Source organism: Salvelinus fontinalis, chromosome 35 (assembly GCF_029448725.1).
Source record: "Salvelinus fontinalis isolate EN_2023a chromosome 35, ASM2944872v1, whole genome shotgun sequence".
NCBI lineage: Eukaryota > Metazoa > Chordata > Actinopteri > Salmoniformes > Salmonidae > Salvelinus > Salvelinus fontinalis.
The window spans coordinates 7601006-7628051 of NC_074699.1; the positions used below are offsets into that span (position 1 = coordinate 7601006).

Here is a 27046-nt window from a genome sequence, read left to right on the forward strand (position 1 = left end):
TGACAAGCAACCAGAAGAATGTCTTGGTGTACTTACTGGGTGGCTTGTTGGCAGCCAGATTTTTGAAGTGACTGCCTTTGATGATCTCCACTGAGAGACGGCCCGTGGTGGCATTGTAGACGAGCCCTACCAAGATCTCTGGTGTGGAGCCTTGGCTGGCTGACTGGAATGAAGAGGCACTTTCGCTGCAGGACATCTCCGATATACTAGCCTGGGATTCACCGCCCTGCTAGCACGTGGGTGGACAGATGGACCAACAAGAAGGTCAGTGAATTTTCAGGGCCTGCATCTCAGAGTAGGAGTGCTGATATAGGATCAGTTTTGCCTGAATTTGTCATAATTAATACAAGTACATGGACAGGGGGTGACTTGATCCTAGATCTTTATAAATACGGGCCCAGGATTAGTTAGTGAAATTTGTAAGGAAGTAAGGTTAGGAATCTACATTCCTATAATAAAAATGCAGAGATACTGTTATAACTGGCAGACATACTCTGACAAACTTTTGAGACAGCATTGGACAGTAAAATGTGAAAGTTGTTAGGGTTTGTATGGGTTTCTCTGTTTTGGACTATGTTCACCACCATTTACAACGAGCTGACTATCACAGGTCATCAATTTCTCACTATTTAACTACATAACTCAAATCAAATAACTGATGTTTGCAATGTGGAAAAGAATCCAGGCAAATACCAGAATGTAAGAAATAAAGTCTTCATGTATTATCCGGGTAGGTTCTTAGTAAGTACATGACAAAATTACCCCAGGAACAGCATTCTACCATCACAGCTGTTGTGTACAGTAAATGCTTGAGGCCTAGCTTTTCCTTTGATCTACTCACAGGGAAGGCACAGCAGGGGTCCAGTATGACCGGCACCGACATCTTGCCCTGCAGGTTGAGCTTGGTGAGGTAGAACACCTTCTCTCCCAGCACCTTCTCTTTCTTCATCCGCCGCACGCTGTAGAGACGGAATCGAATGGAGTAGTTGCCGATCATCTCGGACTCCACGTGACTGAAGCGGAAGGTCTCTGTGAAGACCGGGCAGGGCCCTTTCTGGATGCACGTCTTCGCCCTCTGCTTTTTTGTGGGCAGCAGCACCAGATGTACCTGCCAGGCAACGTTGCCGGTACGCTTGAGGGCCGGGATGTCTGTTGCGGCCGTGACCGTCACCGCCAGCCGCTGGTCCTGGGAGTCGTAGTCGAACACCACGTCCAGGGTGCCATATTTGGCCAGGGGTTCCGGTTCGTAGCCCTTGGGGAGCTGAGAGGCTGACCCCCGGGCTGACATGTTCTAAAGAGACACATTACACCACACAAGAGGTAATGTACAAAAGATTGGCAAACACAATAAATAACATTTTTTTAAGTCTACACCGCCATACGTATGATCTATCATACGTTATACAGTCATCACAGCTCTTGGACTATTTCTACATTGCTAGTCACTTGAACTAGAGAAGTACTGAACAGTTGCTTGAAACTGAAAAGCCTTGACTATCACAAACACCTGAGCTACGAGAGAGATCCTAAAGACTCAACCTCTAGTTTCTACTTGGGTGAACAGGGTGAATTGGAGGATGAACTATGGGAGGTGAAATGGATCAGGACGATCAAAGTTACCTTATGTTTTTGACGTAGTTTATCGTTGCTCTTGTACCATGACCTGTATAAGGGCTTCTGTCAGATAAAAACATAACACACATTTATGAAGGAAATCTATCAGACAAAATCCTGACAGTGGTGTAAATGTTTACAAGGCTGTTTCAAAGGCTGGATTACAATCTGATCATTTAGTCCCTCCTTCTGCCCTTGTTGGCTCCCCCCTCGCAGATCTGAAAATAGTTCTTGATAGCAATATGGCAATAGCTCAACAATGTGGGGTGCCGTTTTCAACATCTTGTTACCATCTATCCAATCCTTCCAAATCTCTGAGGGTGAGGGGTTAACAGGGAATTTATTGGATTGGAATTCAAGCAAAGAGAGCGGGAACATTTATTGGGAGAAATAGAGGTTGAGAGACTTTGGCTATCTGTGTGCATGTGTGTGTGGTCGTGAAGCCCAAAATAAGTGTTTCATTCTGATCATTTCTTCCCACCACGGCAGTTTGTGGCCTGCTGGAGGTCATTTTGCAGGGCTCTGGCAGTGCACCTCCTTGCACAAAGGCGGAGGTAGCGGTCCTGCTGCTGGGTTGTTGCCCTCCTACGGCCTCATCCACGTCTCCTGATGTACTGGCCTGTCTCCTGGTAGCGCCTCCATGCTCTGTACACTACGCTGACAGACACAGCAAACCTTTTTGCCACAGCTCGCATTGATGTGCCATCCTGGATGAACTGCACTAGCTGAGCCACTTGTGTGGGTTGTAGACAACGTCTCATGCTACCACTAGAGTGAAAGCACCGCCAGCATTCAAAAGTGACCAAAACATCAGCCAGGAAGCATAGGAACTGAGAAGTGGTCTGTGGTCACCACCTGCAGAATCACTACTTTTTTGGGGGTGTCTTGCTAATTGCCTATAATTTCCACCTTTTGTCTATTCCATTTGCACAACAGCATGTGAAATTTATTGTCAATCAGTGTTGCTTCCTCAGTGGACAGTTTGATTTCACAGAAGTGTGATTGACTTGGAGTTACATTGTGTTGTTTAAGTGTTCCCTTTATTTTTTGAGCAGTGTATATGCATAGCCACTATAACTATACACTCATGTACATACTACCTCAATTGGGCCGACCAACCACTGACCCCGCACATTGGCTAACCGAGCTATCTGCAATGTGTCCCACGCACCAACCGCCAACCCCTCTTTTACACTACTGCTACTCTCTGTTCATCATATATGCATAGTCACTTTAGCCATATCTACATGTACATACTACCTCAATGAGCCTGACTAACCAGTGTCTGTATGTAGCCTCGCTACTTTTATAGTCTCGCTACTGTATATAGCCTATCTTTTTACTGTTGTTTTTATTTCTTTACCTACCTATTGTTCACCTAATACCTTTTTTGCACTTTTGGTTAGAGCTTGTAAGTAAGCATTTCACTGTAAGGTCTAACTGTTACCTGTTGTATTTGGCGCACGTGACAAATACACTTTGATTTGACCTAAAACACAAGGCCAAATCTGCACTGGAGTTGCTTACCAAGAAGACAGTGAATGGCAAGACCTGAAAATGGTTGTCTAGCAATGATCAACAACCAATTTGACAGAGCATGAAGAATTTTAAAAAGAATAATGGGCAAATGTTGCACAATCCAGGTGTAGAAAGCTCTTACAAATGCAGAAAGAGTCATACAGTGTGTGCAAATGAGGTAAGATAAGGGAGGTAAGGCAATAAATAGGCCATAGTGGCGAAGTAATTACAATATAGCCATTAAACACTGAAGTGATAGATGTGCAGAAGATGAAGGTGCAAGTAGAGATACTGGGGTGCAAAGGAGCAAAATAAATAAATAAATATAGTATTTATTTATTTATTTTATTTCACCTTTATTTAACCAGGTAGGCAAATTGAGAACACGTTCTCATTTACAATTGCGACCTGGCCAAGATAAAGCAAAGCAGTTCGACACATACAACAACACATAGTTACACATGGAGTAAAACAAACATACAGTCAATAATACAGTGAAAAATAAGTCTATATACAATATGAGCAAGTGAGGTGAGATAAGGGAGGTGAAGGCAAACAAAATATATATATAAATAAATAAAAAATATAAAAAGGCCATGGTGGCGAAGTAAATACAATATAGCAAGTAAAAAAATGTAAAAAAAATAGAGATAGTAGAGATAGAAAAAGTAGAGATAGAAATAATTGGGTGCAAAGGAGCAAAATAAATAAATAAATAAATACAGTAGGTAAAGAGGTAGTTGTTTGGGCTAAATTATAGATGGGCTATGTACAGGTGCAGTAATCTATGAGCTGCTCTGACAGCTGGTGCTTAAAGCTAGTGAGGGAGATAAGTGTTTCCAGTTTCAGAGATTTTTGTAGTTCGTTCCAGTCATTGGCAGCAGAGAACTGGAAGGAGAGGCGGCCAAAGGAAGAATTGGTTTTGGGGGTGACCAGAGAGATATACCTGCTGGAGCGCGTGCTACAGGTAGGTGCTGCTATGGTGACCAGCGAGCTGAGATAAGGGGGGACTTTACCTAGCAGAGTCTTGTAGATGACCTGGAGCCAGTGGGTTTGACGACGAGTATGAAGCGAGGGCCAGCCAACGAGAGTGTACAGGTCGCAGTGGTGGGTAGTATATGGGGCTTTGGTGACAAAACGGATGGCACTGTGATAGACTGCATCCAATTTATTGAGTAGGGTTTTGGAGGCTATTTTGTAAATGAGATCACCGAAGTCGAGGATTGGTAGGATGGTCAGTTTTACAAGGGTATGTTTGGCAGCATGAGTGAAGGATGCTTTGTTGCGGAATAGGAAGCCAATTCTAGATTTAACTTTGGATTGGAGATGTTTGATGTGAGTCTGGAAGGAGAGTTTACAGTCTAACCAGACACCTAGGTATTTGTAGTTGTCCACATATTCTAAGTCAGAGCCGTCCAGAGTAGTGATGTTGGACAGGCGGGCAGGTGCAGGCAGCGATCGGTTGAAGAGCATGCATTTAGTTTTACTTGTATTTAAGAGCAAATGGAGGCCACGGAAGGAGAGTTGTATGGCATTGAAGCTCGCCTGGAGGGTTGTTAACACAGTGTCAAAAGAAGGGCCAGAAGTATACAGAATAGTGTCGTCTGCGTAGAGATGGATCAGAGAATCACCAGCAGCAAGAGCGACATCATTGATGTATACAGAGAAGAGAGTCGGTCCAAGAATTGAACCCTGTGGCACCCCCATAGAGACTGCCAGAGGCCCGGACAACAGACCCTCCGATTTGACACAATGAACTCGATCAGAGAAGTAGTTGGTGAACCAGGCGAGGCAATCATTAGAGAAACCAAGGCTGTCGAGTCTGCCGATGAGGATGTGGTGATTGACAGAGTCAAAAGCCTTGGCCAGGTCAATGAATACGGCTGCACAGTATTGTTTCCTATCGATGGCGGTTAAGATATCGTTTATGACCTTGAGCGTGGCTGAGGTGCACCCATGGCCAGCTCTGAAACCAGATTGCATAGTGGAGAAGGTATGGTGGGATTCGAAATGGTCGGTAATCTGTTTGTTGACTTGGCTTTAGTATGGGGATGAGGTAGTTGGATGGGCTATTTACAGATGGGCTATGTACAGGTGCAGTGATCTGTGAGCTGCTCTGACAGCTGGTGCTTAAAGTTAGTGAGGGAGATATGAGTCTCTCAGCTTCAGTGTTTATTGCAGTTCGTTCCAGTCATTGACAGCAGAGAACTGGAAGGAAAGGCGGCCAAAGGAGGAATTGGCTTTGGGGGTGACCAGTGAAATATACCTGCTGGAGCACGTGCTACGGGTGGGTGCTGCTATGGTGACCAGTGAGCTGAGATAAGGCAGGGCTTTACTTAGCAAAGACTTGTAGATGACCTGGAGCCAGTGGGTTTGGCAATGAGAGCATACAGGTCGCAGTGGTGAGTAGTATAGATGGGGCTTTGATGACAAAACGGATGGCACTGTGATAGACTGTATCCAATTTGTTGAGTAGAGTGTTGGAGGCTATTTTGTAAATAACATCATTGTTGTGAAACAGGAAGCCGATTCTCGATTTAATTTTGTATTGGAGATTTTTAATGTGAGTCTGGAAGGAGAGTTTACAGTCTAACCAGACACCTAGGTATATGTAGTTGTCCACATATTCTAAGTAGTGATGCTAAGAGTAGTAATGCTGGACGGGCGGGCAGGTGCGGGCAGGTGCGGGTAGGTGTGGGCAGCGATCTGTTGAAGAGCATGCATTTATTTTTACTTGTATTTAAGAGCAGTTGGAGGCCATGGAAGGAGAGTTGTATGGCATTGAAGCTCGTCTGGAGGTTTGTTAACACAGTGTCAAAAGAAGGGCCAGAAGTATACAGAATGGTGTCTTCTGCATAGAGGTGGATCAGGGAATCGCCAGCAGCAAGAGCGACATCATTGATGTATACAGAGAAGAGAGTCGGCACGAGAATTGAACCCTGTGACACCTCCATAGAGACTGCGAGAGATCCGGACAACAGGCCCTCCGATTTGACACACTGAACTCTATCAGAGAAGTAGTTGGTGAACAAGGCGAGGCAGTCATTTGAGAAACCAAGGCTATTTAGTATGCCGATAAGAATGTGGTGATTGACAGAGTCGAAAGCCTTGGCCAGGTCGGTCGATGAATACAGCTGCACAGTAATGTCTCTTATCGATGGCGGTTATGATATCGTTTAGGACCTTGAGCATGGCTTAGGTGCACCCATGACCAGCTCTGACACCAGATTGCATAGCGGAGAAGGTACGGTGGGATTCGAAATGGTCGGTGATCTGTGTATTGACTTGGTTTTCGAAGACCTTTTAAAGGCAGGGAAGGATAGATATAGGTCTGTAGCAGTTTGGGTCTAGAGTGTCATCAGTGTCATCAGCTATCTGGATTTGGGTGAAAGAGAAATGGGGGAGGCTTGGGCAAGTTGCTGTGGGGGATACAGGGCTGTTGACCGGGGTAGGTGTAGCTAGGTGGAAAGCATGGCCAGCCGTAGAAAAATGCTTATTGAAATTCTCAATTATCGTGGCTTTATCAGTGGTGACAGTGTTTCCTAGCCTCAGTGCAGTGGGCAGCTGGAAGGAGGTGCTCTTATTCTCCATGGACTTTACACTGTCCCAGAACTTTTTTGCTACAGTATGCAAATTTTTGTTTGAGAAAGCTAGCCTTAGCTTTCCTAACTGCCTGTGTATATTGGTTCCTAACTTCCCTGAAAAGTTACATATCACGGGGGCTATTCGATGCTAATGCAGTACGCCACAGGATGTTTTTGTGCTGGTCAAGGCCAGTCAGGTCTGGGGTGAACCAAGGGCTATATCTGTTCCTGGTTCAACATTTTTTGAATGGGGCATGCTTATTTAAGATGGTGAGGAAGGCACTTTTAAAGAATTACCAGGCATCCTCTACTGACGGGATGAGGTCAATATCCTTCCAGGATACACGGGCCAGGTCGATTAGAAAGGCCTGCTCGTTTGACAGTGATGAGGGGTGGTCGTTTGACCGCAGACCCATTACGGATGCAGGCAATGAGGCAGTGATCGCTGAGATCTTGGTTGAAGACAGTAGAGGTGTATTTGGAGGACAAATTGGTTAGGATGATATCTATGAGGGTGCCCGTGTTTACGGATTTCGGGTTGTACCTGGTAGGTTCATTGATAATTTGTGTGAGATTGAGGGCATCAAGCTTAGATTGTAGAACGGCCGGGGTGTTAATAAGCATGTCCCAGTTTAGGTCACCTAGCAGCACGAGCTCTGAAGATAGATGGGGGGCAATCAATTCACATTTGTTGTCCAGGGCACAGCCGGGGGCAGAGGGTGGTCTATAGCAAGCGGCAACGGTGAGAGACTTGTTTCTTGGAAAGGTGGATTTTTAAAAGTAGAAGCTCGAATTGTTTGGGTACAGACCTGGATAGTAAGACAAAACTTTGCAGGCTATCTCTGCAGTAGATTGCAACTCCGCCCCCTTTGGAAGTTCTATCTTGTCGGAAAATGTTTTAGTTAGGGATGGCAGAGTGTGCTAAAGCAGTGAATAAAACAAACTTAGGTAGGAGGCTTCTAATGTTAACATGCATGAAACCAAGGCTTTTACGGTTACAGGAGTCAACAACTGAGAGCACTGGGGAATAGGAGTGGAGCTAGGCATTTTTTAACAAGAGTTTGAATTAAGGTGGGTTCAAAAAAAGTAGCCCATTTCAGTGTTGCGGACAATTTAAGTTTGAGGCTTTACTGAGCCAGACAAACTTCCCACTTCGAGGACAGCCCTTCCTCGTTTTTTCCGCACACCAAGAATACAGACATTTGCTCAGTCTTACACGAACTGGCACATTTTCTGACTGGCGCTCGCTTTCTTGCATTGTTGTTATCCTTCTAAATAATGACTTTGAACATGTGTGCGTTACTATCAATGTAACTGCCTTATTTTCTGTATGTCATTGTAGAAAAGTAGTTTAGACACCAAAACTAAAAAAAAACACATATGGAATCATGTAGTAACCAAAATAGTGCAGAATAAATGAAAATATATTTTACATTTTACATTCTTCAAAGTAGCCACACTTTGCCTTGATGACAGCTTTGGACACTCTTGGCATTCTCTCAACCAGCTTCATGAGATAGTCACCTGGAATGCATTTCAATTAATTAACATGTGTGCCTTGTTAAAAGCTAATTTGTGGAATTTCTTTCCTTAATGCATTTGAGCAAATCAGTTGTGTTGTGACAAGGTATGGGTGGTATACAGAAGATAGTCCTATTTGGTAAAAGACCAAGTCCATGTTATGGCAAGAATAGCTGAAATAAGCAAAGAAAAATGACATGAAGGTTAGTCAATGCCGAAATTTTCAAGTACTTTTGAAAGTTTCTTCAAGTGCAGTCGCAAAAACCATCAAGCGCTATGATGAAACTGGCTCTCATGAGGACCGCCACAGGAAAGGAAGACCCAGCGTTACCTCTGCTGTAGAAGATAAGTTCATTAGAGTTAACTGCACCTCAGATTGCAGCCCAAATAAATGCTTCACAGAGTTCAAGTAACAAACACATATCAACATCATAAGAGAAGACTGCGTGAATCAGGCCTTCATAGTCGAATTGTGCAAAGAAATCACGACTAAAGGACACCAATAATAAGAAAATACTTGCTTGGGCCAAGAAACACAAGCAATGGACTGGTGGAAATCTGTCCTTTGGTCTGATGAGTCCAAATTTGAGATTTTTGGTTCCAACAGACGTGTCTCTGTGAGACGCAGAGTAGGTGAACGGATGATCTCCGCATGTGCGGTTCCCACCCTGAAGCATGAAGGAGGAGGTGTGATGGTGTGGGGGTGCTTTGCTGGTGACACTCGTGACACTTAAACCGCATGGCTAATGTATGGAAAGTTACTGAGTGAGACCACGAGGAGTGCAGAAAGATTACATTCTGTCAAAACATGTTAAACCTCATGGCTCCTAAGGAGGGAGGCAAAGGACAACAGTCAGGTTTCAGTCACTGATAAGGTAAGACAGTCGTGGATTAGGGAGGAGCGAGCAAATCGGCCCAAGGTCAGGTCAGATGAAGTGAGAAGGAACAGTCCTATCCCACACATATGTAATTCCATGCCCACGAAGGTTCTAGCATGAGGCAAGGCCATGACTACACCAGTGAGCGGAACCAATTAAGTTCCTGACAGAGATGTATTGGCTGTCTAGATGTGCAAAGAGTTTACTCCGCCTAGTAGGGGTGTATAAATATATGTGCTTGTGTAAACATGCATTTGTCTTTGCAGCTGTATGACCCAGTGGGTGGATAAACATGGTTTGAGCTTTTTCAAGTTGTCCGTGAGTGTGTTCAGAACCTAACAATACTTTCAAAATCTTAGCTAGCAAGCTAGACAAGCACTCATCATCATGAATCAAGTCGACAATCTACTGGGAAATCCTTTTCAATCGCTGTCATATGAAGATGAATTATAAATAAAACGTAGCGGTGCACATCGGCCATTGGACATAAACATTACAAAACGAGTTGGAAATCGAAATTCAACAATGAATGGTTTGGAAGGAATCAGTGGCTAACCGCAAGCGTTGCAAAACCATCACTAGCCTGCTATTCAGTGGAGAGGGCGTGTGGTCGTGCCACCTTCCTGTTCAAGTGAGCACAGCTCAACAAGGTCCAAACATGTATTGTATGCTGCTGCATAAATCATGTAATATGTCAGGGGGATATGTATACTCTAACTAAGAAATAAATACTAACTGTATGTTGTGTAGTAAGCTGTTAGTAGCCCATGTTCCTCACCCTAATAATTTGGTCCCTTCCCACCTCATAACTTAGCCTATTGTTCTGACTTGGAGGTGCACATGTAGCCTATAGCCTGTTTTAGAGAAAAGTCATCATCAAATATTGTAAGAGCTTTCATTGTCTGCTTATATGTCCCCTTTATTTATCCTACAGTTCTGACTTTGTGTACAGGGAGAATACTGTAAGAATGGCTCATGTTCTGAATTCTGTCGCTGTACAAATAGTAATATTGACTACGTCTGACTTAGGTCGCTCATTAATGTCTTAAATCAACATTACGGATTGCCTCTTACCCGCTCATCATTCCCTTATGCCATAGTTTGTACATCTCAATTGTCAGTAGAAATCATATTTGTTTAAGCAATCAGCCATACAAGCTATGTTTTTTTTAAAGGCAGTAAATGAGGTTGAATGAACTGTTTCGCTGCCAGGCAAGGCTCCGCTGATCCCAGGTGTTAAGGATTCACTCCATGGTACTGAAATTAAGCTCTGCTTTTGGGATAGCTTTATGTAGGCTGGCACCGTTTGTCACCGTTATAGTCCAATTAATGTATTGTTTAGTGTTGTGTTGTGTAGTGGGTTTGCTGGCATGCATCTAAAAACATTTTCTTTTCCCCCACTAAGATTTACATGCTAAAATTGTCACTGGCCTTTATACTTTGGAAATACTTGTGTAATTTCTCACTAAAAGATGGACATGCCATTGGTAGACATTCCAGCAGTACCTGTTGTTCCTTAAAACTTCTTCGGGATAGGGGCAGTATTCAGAAGTTTGGATGACTGGGGTGCCCAAAGTAAACTGCCTGTTACTCAGGCCCAGAAGCTAGGATATGCATAAAATAATGTATGTGAGTATAACAGAACTGGTATGGCAGGCGAAAACCAGAGGAGAATCCATCCGGATTTTTTTGTTGTTGAGCTCACCACTCATTGAAATGGCTGCCTATGGGAATATCAATGGAATACCTCCTAGATTGCAGTTCCTAGGGCTTCCAGTAGATGTCAACAGTCTTTAGAAAGAGTTTCAGGCTTGTTTTTTGAAAAATGAGCTAGAATTTGTAGTTTTTCTAGGTGGCTCCCATTTTGGCTGTAGTGTTGTGGCGCGCGTCGGTGAGGGCGCGCATTTCGTTATTTATCTCCGGTAATGAACATACTATTCTGAGGCACTGTCCTCAGATAATCGCATGGTATGCTTTCGCTGTAAAGACTTTATGAAATCCGACAAAGCGGCTGGATTAACAAGACGTTAAGCTTTTAAACGATGTAAGGCACTTGTATTTTCACGAATGTTTAATATTACGAATTTTGTATTTTGAAATTCGCGCTCTGCTTTTTCACCGAATGTTGTCGAGGTGGGGCGCTAGCGGCACTCCTATCCCAAAGTTAAGGTCTGAAAATAGCCTAGAACAGGGACAGGCATTTTCGATGGGGGTCGGAGCCACAAAACAATGGAACTCAACATGAGGGGCAGCAGTGGCTCATGGGTCTGCGTACCCACATCCATACCCCAATTTTTTTTTAAATAATGAACATCCATAATGTACTTTTTACTCCATACATTTTCCCTGACACCCAAAAGTACTTGTTTATATTTTGAATGCTTAGCAGGTCAGGAACATTTTCCAATTCACGCAAGAGAGCATCCTTGGTCTGCCCTACTGCCTCTGATCTGGTGGACTCACCAAACACATATGCTTCATTTGTTTATTATGTTGTGGTGTGCCCCTGGCTATCTGTAAATAAAATAAAAACAAGAAAATGGTGCCATCTCGTTTGCTTAATATATTCTTAGAAGTCTAAGCCGCTGAGGGAGAGGGGTTCTAAGATGACATATATAATTGTTTTAAGAAGGTCATACCATGGATCATTTAGCTACTTTATTTAGCATTTTAGGACCCCTTTAGATATAAAAAATATATATTGAATTTGGCCTTCACTACTATAGCCCATAGAAACACTATGGGCTATACGTCTGTCCTATATCTAGGAGATATTAGAAAGGATTTTTTTTTTCTTATTTTACACAGGAATTATAGGTATACAGTGGGGCAAAAAAGTATTTAGTCAGCCACCAATTGTGCAAGTTCCCCACTTAAAAAGATGAGAGAGGCCTGTAATTTTCATCATAGGTACACTTCAACTATGACAGACAAAATGAGAAAAAAAAATCCAGAAAATCACATTGTAGGATTTTTAATGAATTTATTTGCAAATTATGGTAGAAAATAAGTATTTGGTCAATAACAAAAGTTTATCTCAATACTTTGTTATATACCCTTTGTTGGCAATGACAGAGGTCAAACGTTTTCTGTAAGTCTTCACAATGTTTTCACACACTGTTGCTGGTATTTTGGCCCATTCCTCCATGCAGATCTCCTCTAGAGCAGTGATGTTTTGGGGCTGTTGCTGGGCAACACGGACTTTCAACTCCCTCCAAAGATTTTCTATGGGGTTGAGATCTGGAGACTGGCTAGGCCACTCCAGGACCTTGAAATGCTTCTTCCGAAGCCACTCCTTCGTTGCCCGGGCGGTGTGTTTGGGATCATTGTCATGCTGAAAGACCCAGCCACGGTTCATCTTCAATGCCCTTGCTGATGGAAGGAGGTTTTCACTCAAAATCTCACGATACATGGCCCCATTCATTCTTTCCTTTACACGGATCAGTCGTCCTGGTCCCTTTGCAGAAAAATAGCCCCAAAGCATGATGTTTCCACCCCCATGCTTCACAGTAGGTATGGTGTTCTTTGGATGCAACTCAGCATTCTTTGTCCTCCAAACACGACGAGTTGAGTTTTTACCAAAAAGTTATATTTTGGTTTCATCTGACCATATGACATTCTCCCAATCTTCTTCTGGATCATCCAAATGCTCTCTAGCTAACTTCAGACGGGCCTGGACATGTACTGGCTTAAGCATTTGAGTCCCTGGCGGCGTAGTGTGTTACTGATGGTAGGCTTTGTTACTTTGGTCCCAGCTCTCTGCAGGTCATTCACTAGGTCCCCCCGTGTGGTTCTGGGATTTTTGCTCACCGTTCTTGTGATCATTTTGACCCCACGGGGTGAGATCTTGCGTGGAGCCCCAGATCGAGGGAGATTATCAGTGGTCTTGTATGTCTTTCATTTCCTAATAATTGCTCCCACAGTTGATTTCTTCAAACCAAGCTGCTTACCTATTGCAGATTCAGTCTTCCCAGCCTGGTGCAGGTCTACAATTTTGTTTCTGGTGTCCTTTGACAGCTCTTTGGTCTTGGCCATAGTGGAGTTTGGAGTGTGACTGTTTGAGGTTGTGGACAGGTGTCTTTTATACTGATAACAAGTTCAAACAGGTGCCATTAATACAGGTAACGAGTGGAGGACAGAGGAGCCTCTTAAAGAAGAAGTTACAGGTCTGTGAGAGCCAGAAATCTTGCTTGTTTGTAGGTGACCAAATACTTATTTTCCACCATAATTTGCAAATAAATTCATTAAAAATCCTACAATGTGATTTTCTGGATTTTTTTTTCTCATTTTGTCTGTCATAGTTGAAGTGTACCTATGATGAAAATTACAGGCCTCTCACATCTTTTTAAGTGGGAGAACCTGCACAATTGGTGGCTGACTAAATACTTTTTTGCCCCACTGTAAATATATTATTTTTTGCACCTATTCATTTGTATGGATTACCTTAGACGAGTTGGAGAACACCATTGTGTTTGTGAGACTCTCCTTTTCCTACAGGGGGTCATATTTGTTTTTTCTAGGTCTAACCTGTCACAGATTCCCCCGGTACTGCTGCTCAGTCCCTGCACCATCTCTGGAGGTCTACGTCACCGGCCTCTAGGCGTCACTGAACTGTTTCATTACGCACACCTGGTTCCCATTTCCCCTGATTAGTAATTGCATACAGTATTTGTGCTCTCTGTTCACCATTGTCTTGTCGGTTATTGTTCCCATGTCCGTTGGTCTATGAGTACCTGTGCTTTGTTATTTCGGCTTTCGTGTTGTGTGTACTGTGCACTTTTTTATTACGGGTCTCGTCCCGTGTATTGTTGTGCATTTGTTATTACGGGTCTCGCCCCGTGTAGTGTATTGCGGGTCTCGTCCCGTGTATTTATTAGGTTTTACCTCGCTCTTTTGTTTGGGTTACATTCCTGTGTTTTTGTATACATGTTTGTTTCGGGCTTCGTCCCTGTGCCTTTCATGGCATGTTGTATATTTTGGGTGGAGTATTCAAATCCGCTATTACGTATTCCTGCGCCTGTCTCCAATCATTTATGCAACGTGACATAACCATTTTTTTTATTTGTATTATGTTACTTAAATTATAGAGTCTAGGGGGATTAATATAAGGAATTTGAAATTATTTATACTTTTACTTATGATACTTAAGTATATTTAAAACAAAATACTTTTAGACTTTTATTCAAGTAGTATTTTACTGGGTGACTTTCACTTTTACTTGTGTAATTTTCTATTAAGGTATCTTTCCTGTTACTCAAGTATGACAATTAGATTTTTTCCACCACTGCTGCCAAGGCATGCTAAACTTACAAACTACATTATTTTACTCAGCATAGAGCTAGTCTAAAGTTATACATCACACTATTAAAACAGTGTGACTGTTTTAAAATAAAATGTTCAATATATTTAAACATATTCTGAATCGTGTGCTTATTTTTTAACCATTGATATGTTCTAGTGGCCATTTTGAGACCTCCAGGGGCATCAGGTACTGCTGGAATGTCTACCAATGGCATGTCCATCTTTTTGTGAGAAATTAAACTGGTCACTCAAAACATTTATTTTGTCATTATAAAGTATAAATATCCCACACTTAACAGTCACGCAAAAATATGATTAGTGATTTAGGAATAAACATTTTACTAATCAATTATAAATGCTTTATTACATGGAATTATTATAAAGTCTACCCCAAAATGTTTTTAGCATTAAGGCCTGCAGTCTAAAACTTCACCCTGGAGTATTGATTTACTGACCGATCTGTAGGGATAAAAACTGAAGTCAGTTTCACTGTCTTCAGTGATATTTTGTGTGCTTCCATGTGTTCTATCTCTCCATTCAGCCGAAGGCCTCTTGTAGGTTCTAGATAGCACAATTTCTAAGAGTGTACAAGGCAAGAGGCTAATCTCATCAGCATTTAATTTCACACCGCTTTCACATTGCGCGAGGGTGGAGAGAACTTTTGCGTAAATGCACGAACGCTTCACAATATCTGTGACACGATCAGCCTCTTGTTCAGCACTCTCTCTGTACTTTCCTTATTTGCACCACTGTTTATGGTCACGCCATATCACCGAGTCTCAGTTTACACCTTTTTATTTTATGTTAGTGTCTGATCTCATCTCCGATTCAGACATTTTACACCGACATGATAATCACAAACATGCCTCACATCTTTCAAAAATAAATATATTCCAAATACATGTTGAACAAATGACCATATTATGTTTGATTCACTCTTCAATTTGCATCATTGGCATACAAACTCAAGTGGTCATTTATCTTAGATGTAGCCTACATACTTTATACGGTATGTTTTATAGAAATGTGGCAAAACACATTGGAGCGGTTTCCTGGATACAGATTAAGCCTAGCCCTAGACTAAAAAGCTAAGCATATCCAATGAAAATAATTTTGAGTCCAGGACTAGACTTAATCTGTGTCCGGGAAACTGGCCCTCAGGAAAAACTTTCTCCAATATGTTACTGGTTATGTCTTTCCGGTATGGCCTGTGGTGTCTCTCACCTCTGGGCTGAGCACAGCTGTGCTGTCGCTGGGTACGTCCTCCTCATACCCCTTGTTTAGGTAACTCTCTGTCTCCTGTCCATTGCTGGCCTCGCTCGGACACTTGCCGTAGGAGTGATGGGGACTGTCGCTGTTTTGGGACAGGTTGCACTTGGCATCGCCCAGGTCTGATGGTGTGTAGGACATCCGCGGGGAGCCGTCCTCATCCTGATACGGTGGTGGTTGAAGCTCATCCAGCGGGGGCGTTCGCCTCATCCTCTGGATGCAGTTCGCTGGTTGGGGGGGAAGGAGAAGAGATCATCAAACACAAACAAAATGACTTTGGCAGGCTCAAGCCCAAACCTGTCTCTTCCTATACCCTTGTTGAGTGACAATCTCCTACAATTGTAAGGGATTGATTTGGTGTATTGTCCAATTCAAGCCAATCTTAAAAATTTGTTTGACAGTTCTATCTAATTTCTGCTAGTCCTTTCTTGGATCACATTTTCAGTGTGAAACACTGATATACAGGCAGTCCCTCCAGGATTTTAAAAATATATGCCCCCCATAATTTGTAGGTACTAAAAAGATTAAACCTACATATCAAATCAAATGTTATTTGTCACATGCGCCGAATATAACAGGTGTAGGTAGACCTTACAGTGAAATGCTTACTTACAAGCCTTTAATAAACAATGCAATTTTAAGAAAAATACCTAAAAAATAAGAAATAAAAGTAACAAATAATTAAAGAGCAGCAGTAAAATAACAATAGCGAGGCTATATACAGGGGGTACCAGTACAGAGTCAATGTGCGGGGTCACCGGTTAGGCGAGGTAATTGAGGTAATATATACATGTAGGTAGTTATTAAAGTGACAATGCATAGATAAAAACAGAGAACAGCAGCAGCGCAAAAGTGAATTGCAAAAATAGTCTGTGTATTCATTTGATTAGATGTTCAGGAGTCTTATGGCTTGGGGGTAGAAGCTGTTTAGAACCCTCTTGAACCTAGACTTGGCGCTCTGGTACCGCTTGTCGTGCGGTAGCAGAGAGAACAGTCTATGACTAGGGTGGCTGGAGTCTTTGACAATTTTTAGGGCCTTCCTCTGACACCGCATGGTATTGAGGTCCTGGATGGCAGGAAGCTTGGCCACAGTGACGTACTGGGCCATACGCACTACCCTGTAAGTGCCTTGCGGTTGAAGGCCGAGCAGTTGCCATACCAGGCAGTGATGCAACCCGTCAGAATGCTCGGGTTGCTCTCGATGTTGCAGCTGTAGAACCTTTTCAGTCTCCTGAGGGGGAATAGATTTTGTTGTGCCTTCTTCACGACTGTCTTGGTGTGCTTGGCCCATATTAGTTTGTTGGTGATGTGGTCGCCAAGGAACTTGAAGCCCTCAACCTGCTCAACTACAGTCACGTCGATGAGAATGGGGGCGTGCTTGGTCCTCCTTTTCATGTAGTCCACAATCATCTCCTTTCTCTAGATAACATTGAGGGAGAGGTTGTTGTCCTGGCACCACACAGTCAGGTCTCTGACCTCCTCCCTATAGGTTGTCTCGTTGTTGTCGATGATCAGGCCTACCACTGTTGTGCCATCGGCAAATTGAATGATGGTGTTGGAGTCGTGCCTGGCTGTGCAGTCATGAGTGAACAGGGAGTACAGGAGGGGGCTGAACACGCACCCCTGAGGGACCCCCGAGTGGAGGATCAGCATGGCGGATGTGTTGTTATCTATCCTCACCACCTAGTGGCGGCCCGTCAGGAAGTCCAGGATCCAGTTGCAGAGGGAGGTGTTTAGTTTCAGGGTCCTTAGCTTAGTGATGAGCTTTGAGGGTGCTATGGTGTTGAACGCTGAGCTGCACTCTCACATAGGTGTTTATTTTGTCCAGGTGAGAAAGGGCAGTGTGGAGTGCAATAGAGATTGCATAATCTGTGGACTGTTAGTGGTATGCAAATTGGAGTGGGGTCTAGGGTTTCTGGGATAATAGTGTTGATGTGACCCATGACCAGCCTTTCAAAGCACTTCATGGCTACAGACGTGAGTGCTACGGGCTGGTAGTCATTTAGGCAGGTTATCTTAGTGTTCTTGGGCACAGGGACTAAGGTAGTCTGCTTGAAACATGTTGGTATACAGTCTCAGACAGGGAGAGGTTGAAAATGTCAGTGAAGACACTTGCCAGTTGGTCAGCGCATGCTCGGAGTACACGTCCTGGTAATCTGTCTGGCCCTGCGGCCTTGTGAATGTTGACCTGTCTTTTACTCACATCGGCTACGGAGATCGTGATCACACAGTTGTCCGGAACAGCTGATGCTCTCATGCATGTTTCAGTATTACTTGCCTCGAAGCGAGCATAGAAGTCATTTAGCTTGTCTGGTAGGCTTGTGTACATAAAAACCAAGAAAAACACCTGGGGTCCAATCTGCAATTAACCCTATCAGTCCAGAGACCCCTGCAAAAAAAACGTATTATTTTTCTGACTTTCACTTATCTGCATGTCCACCCTTAAATATAGCCTCACAATTATGTGTTTTACAATTTTATTTTCATGATAACCAGGGCTACAAGTAGAACACAATACAATCTGACATAAGGTCCAGCAAAAGGAAAAACCTGATAAAAAACGAATTTATATGAATGCTGAAATAGTTTACACATTGGGAAATAAATATCCAACTAGTCAGTGACATCTTTGTGGAGTTTGTGACAGCAACCAAGATTGTTTTTTTTATATCTATTTTAAAACCCTTGGACGCAGTCTACCGTTCTGCAATGCGTTTTATCACAGTGGACAATTTTAGGACTCATCATTGTCGTCTGTATAAAAATGTGGGATGGACCTCCCTGTCTGTATGAAGAGAGCTGCATTCCCTTTTATCTATTTACAAAGCAATCTTACAGAAACTCCATCTATATGTAACATCATTAATTAAGATAAGAATCATAAGTTACCAAACCCATTCACAGGAATGGATAACACTAGAGATCCCTTCAGTCTTCACAGATGTAGGAAAATCCGCGTGTAGTTTTTTTGCCCCTAATTTGTGGAACAATATGCAGAGTTCACTGCAGCTAGATGTACTGTTGCCATTCAGGCAGGTCAAATTATTGATTGAGGACTTCTATGTAGATGAATGTGATTGCTTTAATTAAATGTTTATTTTTGTTAATTGTGTGCTGAATTACATTGTTTTATACACTTGTATGTTTTAATATTCTGTTTTTATTGTAATGTGTACAGGGCTCTCTTGTAAAATAGATGTTTAATCTCAATGTGACTCCCTGTTTAAATAAAATAATAAAAACATAAAACTATGAGCCTATTACAGTATTATAGACACTATGTCCTGGGATTTCCTATGATCTTCTATCTAACGACTGTTGTGTAGCTTGTCAGCATCATAGAGCAAAATATGCATTACATGTGCGTGTTTGTGAGAGTCTCAGCATTTCATACATAGTTTTTAATAGTTTGTAGCTCAAACCATTCAGACACTGCTGTCACACCCTGATCTGTTTCACCTGTCTTTGTGCTTGTCTCCACCCACCCCTCCACAGGTGTCGCCCATCTTCCCCATTATCCCCAGTGTATTTATACCTGTGTTTTCTGTTTGTCTGTTGCCAGTTTGTCTTGTCTCGTCAAGCCTACCAGCATTTTCCCCGTAATTTTCTCTAGTCCCTGTTTTTTAGTTTTCCCGGTTTTGACCATTCTGCCTGCCCTGACCTTTCGGACTCTGCCTGCCCTGACCTTTCGGACTCTGCCTGCCCTTGACCTGTCGTTTGCCTGCCCCCTGTTTTTGTAATAAACTTGTATTACTTCGAACTGTCTGCATCTGGGTCTTCTCCTGAGCTCTGATAGCTACAGTTATGTTTTTAAAGACCCCTTCGGGATCCGCCCTTGTATAACCAGTTAGAGACACATCAGTATCCAGCACAGAATTATTTAAATACGTTTCAGATATTACCAGAATGTCTACTTTAATTTGAGAGGCCAGAGTTATAATAAAGTCAATTTTTGTATCAAACTTCTAGCATTTACATGAATGAGTCCAATGCCACAGCTGCGGGATTTCAAATCAGACGGAGTCTCTAGTACAAGCATACTATTCTCAGTTGGTAACCCCTAATTTTTAAAAACCATAGAGCTAGCTTGAATTGGTAAAATACAATATTTTCTAGAACTGTACCATTCGCTCTATGCCTCGAGTGAGGACGTGGGTTAAAACAAGAGTCAATGATGGGTACCTGTTGCAGGCCTGCAGTATGATGATAATTGCTGGTTGGGATTACCTGAGTGGGACTTGGGGTGTTGATAAGTCAATGGCTCAGTGCAGCCTTAAAATGCGAGGACCGAGTCCAGGCACAAAGGTGATTTGGATGGACTCCATCCTCTCTGTAAAGCATCTTCTCCTTCTGAAAGGTGTCGGAAATATTCACAAAAGTAACTCCAACAGAGCTACAGTAGACTCGTAGCCAGTCGTGTAGTGTCAGCAACCAACTGAATCTTTCACTGCCACGACTCAGTGATGGCACTGGGCCTGAAATAATTGGACGATTGTTGGAGTCTTTCATAGCTCCAATCAATTCTTTAAAATCCTAAAGCAGCCTAGTGATGTCCCGTACCCTAGCCCCAGTATAGCACAATGTTTTTGCCCCAGGAACTGAGATGTTTCTCACCATAGTGCTGCCGATGATAATGGCTGGTTAGATGGCAGAGGAGGTCAGTCAGTCTTTGTGCCTTGAGCCGGCTGCAAAACCCTTGTGGCTGACGGAGGAGCTAGTGTGTTAGACAGCCTTGAGGTCCGGTGAGAGGAGGAGCGCAGCTGATCCGAGGCCGAGTCCCCCCGGGAATGTGGAGGATGGGAGTCCGAGGCAGAATCTCGCTGGGAAGGAGTCCGGATAGGGGGAAAACGGCGCGGGAACATCCAAAGCCAAGTGGGCGAAGCTGTTAGACAACTGTGCTTACTATAGAATTATGTAGTATACTGTAGAATACTATACTACACACTATAGTATACAGTGCATTCGGAATGAATTCAGACCCCTTGACTTTTTCCACATTTTGTTAAGTTACAGCATTATTCTAAAACTGATTACATATTTTTTTCTCCTCATAAATTTACACCAAATACCCCATAATGACAGAGTGAAAACAGGTTTTTAGAAATGTTTGCAAATGTATTAAAAATAAAAAACAGAAATATCTTATTTACATATGTATTCAGACCCTCTCCTATGAGACTTGAAATTTTGGAACCACCAAGACTCTTCCTAGAGCTGGCCGTACGGCCAAACTGAGCAATCGGGGTAGAATGGCCTTGGTCAGGGATGTGACCAAGAACCCAATGGTCACTCTGACAGAGCTCCAGAGTTCCTCTGTAGAAATGGGAAGGACAACCATCTCTGCAACACTCCACCAATCAGGCCTTTATGGTAGAGCGGCCAGACGGAAGTCACTCCTCAGTAAAAGGCACATGATAGCCAGCTTGGAGTTTGTCAAAAGGCGCCTAAAGGACTCTCATTTTTCATGGTCTCGCTTGGTCTGATGAAACCAAGATTGAACTCTTTGGCCTGAATGCCAATGCGTAACGACTGGAGGAAAGCTGGCACTATCCCTACGGTGAAGCATGGTGGTGGCAGCATCATGCTGTGGGGATGTTTTTCAGCGGCAGGGATTGGGAGACTAGTCAGGATTGAGGCAAAGATGAACAGAGCAAAGTACAGAGATCTTTGATGAAAACCTGCTCCAGATCGTGCAGTGCCTCTGACTGGGGCGAAGGTTCACCTTCCAACAGGACATTGACCCTAGGCACACAGCCAAGACAACGCAGGAATGGCTTCGGGACACGTCTCTGAATGTCCATGAGTGTTCCAGCCAGAGCCCGGACTTGAACCCTATCGAACATCTCCAAAGAGACCTGAAAATAGCTGTGCAAAGACACTCCCCATCCAACCTGACAAAGCTTGAGAGGATCTGCAGAGAAGAATGGAAGAAACTCCCCAAATACACGTGTGCCAAGCTTGTAGTGTCATACCCAAGAAGACCGGAGGCTGTAATCGCTGCCAAAGGTGCTTCAACAAAGTACTATTCAAAGGGTCTGAATACTTATGTAAATGTGATATTTCATTATTACTTTTTCATTTATATGCAAAAATGTCTAAACACCTGTTTTTACTTCGTCATTATGGGGTATTGTGTGTAGATTGATGGAGGGAAAAAAAACAATTTAATCAATTTTAGAATAAGGCTGTAATGTAACAAAATGTGGAAAAAGTCAAGGGGTCTGAATACTTTCGGAATGCACTGTACCTCAATCATGTGTAGTACTTACTACAGAATGTTGTAGTATACTGTAGAATAATTTAGTAAATACTACAATGTACTACAGACCACAAAAACACTAAAGTAAATACTACAGTAATGTTCGCAAACACATTACAGGAAATACTTCACTGAACAAAAATATAAACTCAGCATGCAATTATTTCAATTTTTTTTTTGAGTTACAGTTTATATAAGGAAATCAGTCAATTGAAATAAATTCATTAGGCCCTAATCTATGGATTTCACAACTGTGAATAAAAATATGCATCTGTTGGTCACAGATACCTTGAAAAAAAGTAGGGGTGTATATCAGAAAACCAGTTAGTATCTGGTGTGACCATTTGCCTTATGCAACACATCTCCTTCGCATAGAGGTGATCAGGCTGTTTATTGTGGCCTGTGGAATGTTGTCCCACACCTCTTCAATGATTGTGTGAAGTTGCTGGATATGGTGACATGGCTGGTGAGTATGCAGACCATGAAAGAACTGGGACATTTTCAGTTTCCATTATCAGCCTGCATTATCAGGCTGAAACATGAGGTAATACCGGCGAATGAATGGCACAACAATGGGCCTCAGGATCTTGTCATGGTATCTCTGTGCATTCAAACTGCCATCGATAAAATGGAATTGTGTTCGTTGTCAGTAGCTTATGCCTACCCATAACATAACCCCACCACCACCATGGGGCACTCTGTACACAACATTGACATCAGCAAATCGCTCGCAAACATGGCACAATACATGCTGTCTGCCATCTGCCCGGTACAGTTGAAACCGGGATTGATCCTTGAATAGCACATTTCTCCAGCATGCCAGTGGCCATCGAAGGTGAGTATTTTCCCACCATTGTCAGTTATGACGCTGAACTGCAGTCAGGTCAAGACTCTGGTGAGGACAATGAGCTTCCCTGAGACAATATTTGCAGAAATTCTTCGGTTGTGCAATCCCACAGCTTCCTCAGTCGTCCGGATGGCTGGTCTCAGATAATCCCGCAGGCGAAGAAGCCGGATGTTGAGGTCCAGGGCTTGCATGGTTACACGTGGTCTGTGGTTGTGAGGCCGGATGGTGGTACTTCCAAATTCTCTAAAACAACGTTGGAGGTGGCTTATAGTAGAGCAATAGACATTTCATTCTCTGGCAACAGGTATGGTGGACATTCGTGTAGGCAGCATGCCATTTGCATGCTCCCTCACAAATTGAGACATCTGTATCACATCTGTAAAAAAACTGCACATTTTAGAGTGGCTTTTTATTGTCCCCAGCACAAGGTGCACATGTGTAATGATCTTGCTGTTTAATCAGCTTCTTGATATCCCACACCTGTCAGGTGGATGGATTATCTTGGCAAAGGATAATTACATTTTTATTTATTACACCTTTATTTAACCAGGTAGGCCAGTTGAGAACAAGTTCTCATTTACAACTGCGACTTGGCCAAGATATAGCAAAGCAGTGCGACAAAAACAGCAACACAGAGTTACACATGGGATAAACAAACGTAAAGTCAATAACACAATAGAAAAATCTATATACAGTGTGTGCAAATGTAGTAAGATTAGGGAGGTAAGGCAATAAATAGGCCATAGTGGCGAAATAATTACAATTTAGCATTAACACTGGAGTGATAGATGTGCAGATGATGATGTGCAAGTAGAGATACTTGGGTGCAAAAGAGCAAAAAATAAATAACAATATGGGGATGAGGTAGTTGGGTGGGCTATTTGTACAGGTGCTATTTGTCATTGTACAGGTGCAATGATCGGTAAGCTGCTCTGACAGCTGATGCGAAAAGTTAGTGAAGGAGATATGAGTCTCCAGCTTCAGTGATTTTTTCTATTCGTTCCAGTCATTGGCAGCAGAGAACTGGAAGGAAAGGCGGCCAAAGGAGGAATTGGCTTTGGGGATGACCAGTGAAATATACCTGCTGAAGCGCGTGCTATGGGTGGGTGTTGCTATGGTGACCAGTGAGCTAAGGCGGGGCTTTACCTAGCAAAGACTTATAGATGACCTGGAGCCAGAGGGTTTGGCGACGGATATGTAGTGAGGGCCAGCCAATGAGAGCATACAGGTTGCAGTGGTGGGTAGTATATGTGGCTTTGGTGACAAAACGGATGGCACTGTGATAGACTACATCCAATTTGCTGAGTAGAGTGTTGGAGCCTATTTTGTAAATGACATCGCCAAAGTCAAGGATCGGTAGGATAGTCAGTTTTACGAGGGTATGTTAAGCAGCATAATTGAAGGAGGCTTTGTTGCGAAATAGGAAGCCTATTCTAGATTTAATTTTGGATTGTAGATGCTTAATGTGAGTCTGGAAGGAGAGTTTACAGTCTAACCAGACACCTAGGTATTTGTAGTTGTCCACATATTCCAAGTCAGAACCATCCAGAGTAGTGATTCTAGTCGGGCGTGCGGGTGCGGGCAGCAATTGGTTGAAGAGCATACATTTAGTTTTACTAGCATTTAAGAGCAGTTGGAGGCCACGGAATGAGTGTTGTATGGCATTGAAGCTCGTTTGGAGGTTTGTAAACACAGTGTCCAAAGAAGGGCCAGAAGTATACAGAATGGTGTCGTCTGCTTAGAGGTGGATCAAAGAATCATCAGCAGCAAGAGCGACATCATTGATATATACAGAGAAAAGAGTCGGCCCGAAAATTGAACCCTGTGGCACCCTCATAGAGACTGCCAGAAGGCCGGACAACACGCCCTCCGATTTGACACACTGAACTCTATCTGAGAAGTAGTTGGTGAACCAGGCGAGGCAGTCATTTGAGAAACCAAGGCTGTTGAGTCCATGGTGATTGACAGAGTCAAAAGCCTTGGCCAGGTTGATGAAGACGGCTGCATAGTACTGTCTTTTATCGATGGCGGTTATGACATCGTTTAGGACTTCGAACGTGGCTGAGGTGCACCCATGAACAGCTCGGAAACCAGATTGCATAGCGGAGAAAGTATGGTGGGATTCGAAATGTTTGGTGATCTGTTTGTTAACTTGTTAAAACTAGCTTTCCAAGACTTTAGGAAGGCAGGGCAGGATGGATATAGGTCTGTAACAGTTTGGGTCTGGAGTGTCTCCCCATTTGAAGAGGGGGATGACCGCAGCTGCTTTCCAATCTTTAGGGATCTCAGACGATACAAAAGAGAGGGTGACCAGGCTAGTAATAGGGGTTGCAACAATTGCGGGAATAGTTTTAGAGAAGGTCCAGATTGTCTAGCCCAGCTGATTTGTAGGGGTCCAGATTTAGCAGCTCTTTCAGAACATCAGCTATCTGGAATTGGTTGAAGGAAAAGCGGGGGGGGGGGGGCTTGAGCAAGTTGCTGCGGGGGGTGCAGAGCTGTTGGCCGGGGTAGGGATAGCCAGGTGGAAAGCATGGCGAGCCGTAGAAAAATGCTTATTTAAATTCTCGATTACCATAGATTTATCGGTGGTGACAGTGTTTCCTAGCCTCAGTGCAGTGGGCAGCTGGGAGGAGGTGCTCTTATTCTCCATGGACTTTACAGTGTTCCAAAACATTTTGGAATTTGTGCTACAGGATGAAAATGTATGTTTGAAAAAGTTAGCCTTTGCTTTCCTAACTGAATGTGTATATTGGTTCCTAACTTCCCTGAAAAGTTGCATATTGCAGGGGCTATTCGATGCTAATGCAATACGCCACAGGAAGTCTTTGTGCTGGTCAAGGGCAGTCAAGTCTGGAGTGAACCAAGGGCTATATCTGTTCTTAGTTTTTTTTTTTATTGAATGGGGCATGCTTATTTAAGATGGAGAGGAAAGCACTTTTAAAGAATAACCAGGCATCCTCTACTGACGGGATGAGGTCAATATCCTTCCAGGATACCCGGGCCAGGTCGATTAGAAAGGCCTGCTCGCTGAAGTGTTTTAGGGAGCGTTTGACAGTGATGAGGGGTGGTCGTTTGACCGCGGACCCATTACGGACGCAGGCAATGAGGCCTCACTAACAGGGACGTAAACAAATTTGTGCTTTTTGTGCGTTATGGAACATTTCTTGGATCTTTTATTTCAGCTCACGAAACATGGGACCAACACTTTACATGTTTATATTTTTGTTCAGTGGCAAATTAATATCCGCACAAACACTACAGTCTGCAAAAACACAACAGTAATTACTATAGAATATACCAGAGGTGTGGACTCGAGGCACAAATATGATGACTTGCAACTCGACTTTGACTTTAACACAAATGACTCGTGACTTAACTTGGACTTGAGCCTTTTGACTCGAACTGACTTGATACCCTCCCCGAGCCCAAATATTAAAAATGATGCGATTAAAAAAAGTGTGCAGCGCATCAACTCTTCATTTAACCGATTACAGTTTGAATCGGACAGCAGCCAATCAAATTGAGCCAGCTGAGAAATAGTTGCGTGGCAGTGCAGAGGAACGTCGGCGGGTGAATCCAAATGAGCCCTGGAAAGATGATACCCCAAATTATTATTTTCGGATATAAAGACTACGCTGTATCAACAAAAAGCGGATCGCAACTTGCAAAACTTGCGGGAAGAAAATGACAGACGGAGGTGCAACATCTTATAAATTTGTTCGACATTTTAGGCTGCACAAAGAACGGTAAGTCGTGGCTAATATAGCTGACATCTATATCATTCATACCTTTGCTAGTGTAGCATGTTGACTAACGTGACATTAAATCAATGAGCATCCACACAGTCATTCAGTGCGGGAACGTGATCATTGCACCCAAGATTGAGCAACAACTGGTTAGGCAGTTGGTTGGTCTTGACTTGAGACTTGACTCGGACTTGACTGTCTTGACTTGAGACTTGACTTGGGACTTGAGTGCTAAGACTTGAGACTTACTTGGGACTTGTAAAACAATGACTTGGGCCCACCTCTGGTATATACTACAGTATTTCATTTGCATATACACTGCCCATTCCCCTCCCCATGTCCAAATTTGTGCCACCTATCAGTGAGAAACCTACATGCCAAGTATAGGCCATATATTGTGTTCCCTACAGGTTATAAAAAAAGAGCTGAAGCTTTGAACTATCTGTTCAGACCTCAGTTCTACCTACCTACAGGTTTTGGAAAATTAGCTCTTATCTGATTATTAACCA

At 43.1% G+C, this 27046-nt stretch overlaps 1 protein-coding gene across 5 annotated transcripts in view; it reads right to left on the reverse strand.

The window, feature by feature from the left end:
• The window catches only part of syt14a (synaptotagmin XIVa), a 157287-nt gene that overhangs the window by 32632 nt on the left and 97609 nt on the right, over positions 1-27046 (reverse strand). For 3 of the 5 annotated variants that reach the window (XM_055899162.1, XM_055899163.1, XM_055899160.1), the window contains exons 5-8: positions 15641-15912; positions 1621-1677; positions 842-1291; positions 37-229 (exon numbers count right to left, since the gene is read on the reverse strand). In XM_055899162.1, the coding sequence (XP_055755137.1) occupies positions 37-229; positions 842-1291; positions 1621-1677; positions 15641-15912 (972 nt within the window). The remainder of the gene's footprint in view (positions 1-36; positions 230-841; positions 1292-1620; positions 1678-15640; positions 15913-27046) is intronic. The other 2 variants (XM_055899165.1, XM_055899161.1) reach the window with 1 other exon arrangement.